This window comes from Mytilus galloprovincialis, chromosome 8 (genome assembly GCF_965363235.1).
Source record: "Mytilus galloprovincialis chromosome 8, xbMytGall1.hap1.1, whole genome shotgun sequence".
Lineage (NCBI taxonomy): Eukaryota > Metazoa > Mollusca > Bivalvia > Mytilida > Mytilidae > Mytilus > Mytilus galloprovincialis.
Genome location: NC_134845.1, coordinates 46,554,831 through 46,561,861, shown reverse-complemented (window position 1 = coordinate 46,561,861; position 7,031 = coordinate 46,554,831). Strand labels below are relative to the sequence as shown.

At 33.0% G+C, this 7,031-nt stretch overlaps 1 protein-coding gene across 1 annotated transcript; it reads left to right on the top strand.

Moving 5' to 3' along the window:
• Positions 1–387: 387 nt before the first annotated feature.
• LOC143042057 (lysosomal proton-coupled steroid conjugate and bile acid symporter SLC46A3-like) lies at positions 388–5,310 on the top strand. Its single transcript, XM_076214298.1, has 5 exons — positions 388–492; positions 943–2,062; positions 2,727–2,810; positions 3,546–3,702; positions 5,055–5,310. The coding sequence occupies exons 2-5, from the start codon at positions 955–957 to the stop codon at positions 5,143–5,145; spliced, it is 1,440 nt and encodes a 479-aa protein (XP_076070413.1). The 5' UTR covers positions 388–492; positions 943–954; the 3' UTR covers positions 5,146–5,310.
• Positions 5,311–7,031: the final 1,721 nt, after the last annotated feature.

The following is a 7,031-nucleotide window of genomic DNA, read 5'->3' as shown; positions in this document are numbered from 1 at the left end:
GCCATGTGGTTAGACTGGATCCCTGTGAGATACCCATATGTTGGAAAAGAGAAGATCAGCCTATGTGTTTGTCTCATTATTATTGTTTCTACTTTCTTGGAACGTATGAACTTGTTACAGTCCCTTTCGATTTAATTTAAATGTTGAATATTCACAGGTAGACAGACCGTCCTTACACGTCAAATTTTGACCCCGTAGAAATTCTTGTAAGTCATCATTTTGACCCCGTAGAGATTCTAGTACGTCAACAGTTTGACCCCTTAGGATTTTCGTACGTCAAAATGTGTACCCCGTATATACATGACCAGCAGACCGGTCTATATTTTGACCCCGTAGAGATATTAAAACTAAGTCACATCAAAAGATAATAATCAACAATGAAAATATCAAATATTTGAATAAGTATATTACATACTACATATATGATCACAATGATTACTAAAATGTCAAACAACATGCATATTGTTGGAATATAAGTTTTAGATTTTTCAGGTAGGTTTTGTTTATCTAGAATGATATATGTATTCTATCTAAACGTTTGTAGAGGGGGACGTTTATCTAAACATTGCTAAAGCAAGGCAAACAAACAAAATTGCATACAAGGCAATCGTTATGCTCTGTAATGAAAAGACTATAATTTAGTAAAAACAAATGGTTGCATCAGTACACCGGAAGTACTAGAGCTTTCTTCCTAAATCATTAGTTTTAAACTCATGTTTATCAAATTTTGTAAAAGAAGAACCAATAAACAATAAACAAAACGATATGCAGTCTTTTTCAATCGGATACTTTTGTGTAAATTATTATTTTTTAGCATTTAAATTTTGCTTATAAAAAAATTTACAGGATAAAATACAGGCCATCTTCAATTTAGTATAGTTATAAAGCTTTTAGATAAGTATTACTACAAATTTTTGCTATTACTATCTTTTTTAATTTCAGAATTAAAACAAAATGTCTGACCAAATTAAAAATGGAATACCAAAAGCAGAAAGTGAAGATTCAGAAAAACGTTTGACATGTCGCCATTATCTGATGCCATTGATAATCATATTAATGGTTTTTGGAAATGTTGTGCTGGGTACCGCTGAGACGCAGTATGGTTATTATGCAGTTCAACGACATAAAAATATCACCAGTGTTGTTTCAGCATCCCGCCAATCATTATGTGAAGTAAATACTTCATCTATCCGTTTCAAACAGCAACAAGAAGTACAGTCAATAACTGCAAACTGGAATGCGTATTGCCATTTGGCACAAAGTATTCCAGTACTTTTAATGTCTTTGATGGTTGGATCATGGGGGGACAAAATTGGACGCAGAGCAGCATTAATTGTTCCTACATTTGGTTTGTTTTTCAAAGCAGCTTTTTTCGCAATAGCAATAAAACTTGAGTGGAATATTTACACATTTATTATTGCTTTTTTTGTTGATGGATTATGTGGCATGTGGATAACTTTAGTAGCTGCTTCATATTCTTTTGCTGCAGATTTGACTAAATATGGAAAAAGTCGACTATTTGGAATTATCATGATTGAATTAACACTTGGAATGGGTGTAACAATAGGCTCTGTAAGCTCGGGCTATGTGATTAAATTTTTGGGATTTTTTTACGGATCTGTTTTAATTGTTGGTATCACTTGCTTTATTGCTATTCTTATATTATCCCTCCCAGAAAGTGTACAGACTACGGAAAAATTAACAAGTATTTCTCAAATAGAATATCTAAAAAAATCAGTATCATTTTATACTAAAAAGGGTCCTTTGAGATACAAATACATTATACTGGCAGTTGTATTTGCCCTAAATGTAACACCAGCTATTGGTAGAGTTAACGTTCAATCGTTATACGTTTTGAACTCTCCATTTTGTTGGAATGCTGTTCTTATTGGACTGTTTGGGGCATTAAGAAGTTTTGTCCAGATGATTGTTGGTGTAGGTCTTTCCCGTCTTGTGTATAAATGTATGTCAAAGAGAGCTATGATTATTCTTGGATCCATATCTGCAATCGCTTATTACATGGTGACGGCAGTTGCTGTCAACGATGTAATGATATTTATCGGTAAGTATAAAGAAATCTAAAGTTTCGATAATAAAAAAAAACAAAAAAAAACAAAAAAAAAAACACTATTTTGTTTAATAAGTTTGAAAATATTTCAATGATGTTTGCAAAGTAAATTTCTGCATTCTTGGTGACTTGTACGGCGAATGTATCCTCAAATGAATAGGGTCTATTGTGTTAGGACAGATGTTAGTGGAACCGAAAAATATAAAACCATGACATCAAGTATTTTGTAAACCTCCCTATTACTAAACTTATTTGAATTATCATGCGCAGTGCATATAATGAACGTTGGTGTTATTGGCAGCATCGCCTTATCGGTTTACAATTACCAATAAATGGTATATATAGTAAGATATGTTCAATTGACAGTATATGGTATTTTACCGACAGTAATTTTCACAACCAGACCTCAAAATGCAGTTGATCTCATCCAATGAAATATCATATTTTTTTATGATGAGAGATAAATCTATGCATGCTTGAACATACGTACTAGTTATTACCAATTTTCGGGAAAAGAACGGTGCACAATAATCTTTGCCATATGTTAACGATCGTTCATGGAATGCAAGGACCGTTACAGTTACACTTAAATATGTTATGTATAATCTAGTAAGTTACACGTAAGCATTACATTTAAAGAGTTATAATTTATTTTCAGCTCCAGCAGTTGGCCTCTTTGGTGCATATCCTATTACCATAATACGGGCAATGATGTCCCAGTTTACCCCAAAAGATAAACAAGGTACAATTTAATAAAGCTTGCTACAATATATATGTTTAACCCGCTATTACTATAAGGTCCAACCAAAATAGGTCTACTATTAATTTACCATTACGTCGTTGTAATAGTGCAATGTTTTAAAACTAAGGCTTTTCTACCTCAGGCATAGATTACCTTAGCTGAATTTGGCAAAACTTTTAGGAATTTTGGTCCTCAATGCTCTTCAACTTCATACTTTATTTGACCTTTTTAACTTTTTGGGATTCGATCGTCACTGATGAGTCTTTTGTAGACGAAACGTGCGTCTGGCGTATATACAAAATTTAGTCCTGGTATCTATGATGAGTTTATTTAGGTCTAACATTAAATCGGAATAATACACAAAACAGATAAACTAACAATAAAAATAGGAAATTTATCATTAAGTTATTTCGATTTTAACTTTCGATCTTAACTAATGTTATGTGTACAGTCGCTTTTGTAAATCGTCGCTGAAAAATTCTTAGGTAACAACCATTAAACTTAAAAAGGGGTTGGGGTACGTAAAAGTATGCTTATCCCCATTTGAGAAAAAAAATCCAGTTTTTCCCCAAACCTTATAATGTTAGATATTGGGAACAAAATATTTGATTGGTAGCGTTTAGAAGAAAAGTTCGTGCTTCGCGCGAAAACTATGTCGGACTCAGACATAGCCCCGCCCCCTTGTAGTAAATTGATTGCTCCATTTTCAATTAAGCATATATTACAATATTACAGGTGCAATGTTTGGAAGTCTAGCTGCAATTGATGCTGTATGTTCTTTGATTGGATCTGTGGCCTCAAACGTACTTTATGGTGCTACAGTTTCAATATATACAGGACTTATATGGCTTGTGTTTGGTGGCTTCCATTTGGCTGGCTTATTATTATTTGGGTAGTGTATCGTTCTAATCAGTATTATATTCAAATATTTCTGTTAAAAAACATCAGATGAATAGCAATGTTTTTATGTACAATTGTAAAAACAAATACCTTGATTAAGTCGACAGACATTTACCGATGTTCAAATAAAGGCACCAGTAGTATACCGCTGTTCGAAATTCATAAATCCATTGATAGAAAAACTAAAACTGAGGGAAACACATCAAATATAAGAGGAGAAAATACGACACAATAGAAACACAACACTAAAATGCAACACACACAGAATCGAGCTATAATATTACAACGGCCATTTTCCTGACTTGGTACAGGAAATTTCAAACCTAGTCAATCAATTAGGAAGAAACAATTCAAAATTTGAGAGAATCGTATGAAATCGGATAGAAGCGAGACCGAGTGTATCGACAGGGTAAGCGTCTGCTATGCTGTCGTCAGGGTAAGCGTCTCCTGCTATGCATATAAACAGTATAATATATTCTAACAAAATAATCACATAACCAGGCTCATCTGGATGGCCTTTTACTAATGAAAGAACGTTGCTTATAAAAAAAGGTGAATAAGATTAAAAGTATTTAATGTAATAGACCATGATATACCAATTGCCTTTATAACGAAATGTAAAAATGCCATCTTAAGTAGTGGTATGATTCTAATAATGCATATTACAAAAAATACGAATGTCTTATCAAATGAATGGTAAATGTATTGTATTTTATTATGAGGTGAAATTAATCTCACTGACTAATACATTTTAAGATATAAAAGTTTTAAATTAGCATATAGCTGATAACGTGGTATGGGCTTTGCTCATTGTTGAGGGCCGTACGGTTACCTATAGTTGTTATGCTGAGTTCACACGTAATTCGAATTCGATTCGCATTAACTAAAATTAGTTTAATTCGCATTCAAAACGTTCTACGTCCTAGTAGGTAACGTCAATTCTAATTCGAATTGCAATGCGCGTCAAATTCGCTAAACTGTCCAAACGACGTTGACTTTTAATTCGAATTAACAAAAGCGTATTTCTAATGCGAATTGAATAAAATTTCGAATTAAAAAAGAAGAGTGTGTGAACGCGATTAGCGAATTCGATTCGCATTCGATTCGAATTCATTTCGAATTAAATATACGTGTGAACGAGGCACTAATTTCTGTGACATTTGTCTCTGTTGGAGAGTTTATCATTAGCAACCATACCATATTTTCCTTTTTATAATTTTTTTTTTAAATTATATATTGGTTTTTAATTTTTGTGACATTTTATCTCTGTTGTAGAGTTGTTTCATGGGAAATCATACAACATCTTCTTTTTATAAATATATTATATATTGGTTTTGATTTCAGATTGTTGTTGTATAAAGAAGCAGCTGAAAAGAAAAACGTTGAAGACAATACAACGGAAGATGTTAAACTCGTTTATGTTGTGAAGCTGTAATGCGCTTATATCATACTATCTTTAACATTTCAGACGCGAAATTAATATATGAAAATATTATATCCGGACTGTCTCATTCAGAACTCCAATAGAAGATAGACTTCGCAATAGCCGCATTCTTGTACGTTAATATATGTAAATAATCTATGATTTATAAGGAACCAATATGTCTTGTGTTGCTTCTCGACTTACAAGTTTCGATATATAAGTATATTAACTATGTGTACAGTGATCATTGTAATAGCATCTACTGTAACAGTGCAATACTCTCCAATTTTGGATTAAGATGAGATTATTTAGGAAAAAAAGCACGTGAATTCCAACTGTCATTCCCCTTCTCGGTTCGGAGTAATGTCCATATGTTTGTCTCCTTTATAATACGGGAAATATAGATATAACAAAAATCCAGCATTGGTCTAAGATAAAAACTAAGGATTCGCAATTGAAAATAAAATTTGCATCAGGTCAGGTTCTTTCTGACTGTTAAAAGACGTCTTTAAAAAAAATCAATCGGGTATGGATGTTTACTGATTGATACTTTTGTCTTAGTCATTAGTTGTTATTGGCCTTGAACAAGCTGCCAGTTACTGCGAGTATTATCAATTCTGTACTTTTTGTCTTTTTGTTGTAAGGGATGAGGAATGAATATATACTTTGCCTTGTCCTGTGTCTTGTCTGATGTTTGTCGTAGCATCTGCCTGACGAGTTCATATAAAAGCAGAAGATATGGTATGATTGCCAAGGAGACAACTCTCCACAAGAGACTGATTTTTATAATTTGTTTTATGTTGTGCTGTTTCACCACTGTCCTACGTAAGGGGGCTCTCACAATGTGTTTACCACGCAACATTCTTTACTATCCTGACCAAGCAGGGGTCTGCAGTTTAGTTGTTGTCGTTCGATCATGTCTGTTGTATTGGTTTTTTTTTTCGAAAATTAGGCCTTTAATTTTTTCAATTGAACTGTTCTTATGCCGGATCTTTATATAGCCGACTCGAGATCTACGGTATTGTTGAAGGCTTTACATTTAGCCATAGCTGCATAAATCCCCTTCATTTGAACTTTGGTGGATAGTTTACTCATTGGCAACCATATTATATCCCCTTATTTCTATATAAGATTATAAAAATCTTGGTCATGATCGAAAGAAATTACGCAGTAGAAATTCACGACAAATATTCATTTCGAAGTCTAATATATGCGTTTATGTCTTATACATCTTCGGATTTCAAATGTTTGGGTTTGAGTGTTCCTGGTGAAGGTAGAACCAGTGAAGAGTCCGAACGTACGAACTAAACAAAGTCTGGAATATATATGTATCACGCAGAGCTGAACTTGTGTTTCCTTTTAGCATACCATACTCTTAAAGAAAATGAAATTGACAATCTTTCATTTCCCAGTCACATCCCCCCCCAAACAAAAATCAAAAATATAACGCAGATAACATTAAATTACAAATTTGAGCATTATCATAGTTTGAAGTGAATATATTTTATCTTTTGCAACAATGCACTGTGTAGAAATGCAAATTTTCTGTATAAGTTGAAAACAGGAAAAAAACGGAGGTGACGATTCGAAAAAAAGCCAACTTTTCTAAATTAAATATTGGTATTAAAAATAAGGTTTCTCTTTCGAAAAAAAAAACGACGGACGAACGCGCCGATTTAAGGACGGACGAACGGACTTGACAGACAGATGTTCTCTTTTATATTCTTTCGAATCCTCTTTTGGGTCGGAATTAAAGCAAGATTTGTTTAAAATGCCGAAGGTGAAAAAATAAGATCTAACAGTGACACCATCACAATAATTAATCCCACTTTTGCACTACTGTTTTTAAATCAACATAATATATTAGCTTGAATAGATTATCTTTACTTTTATATTTT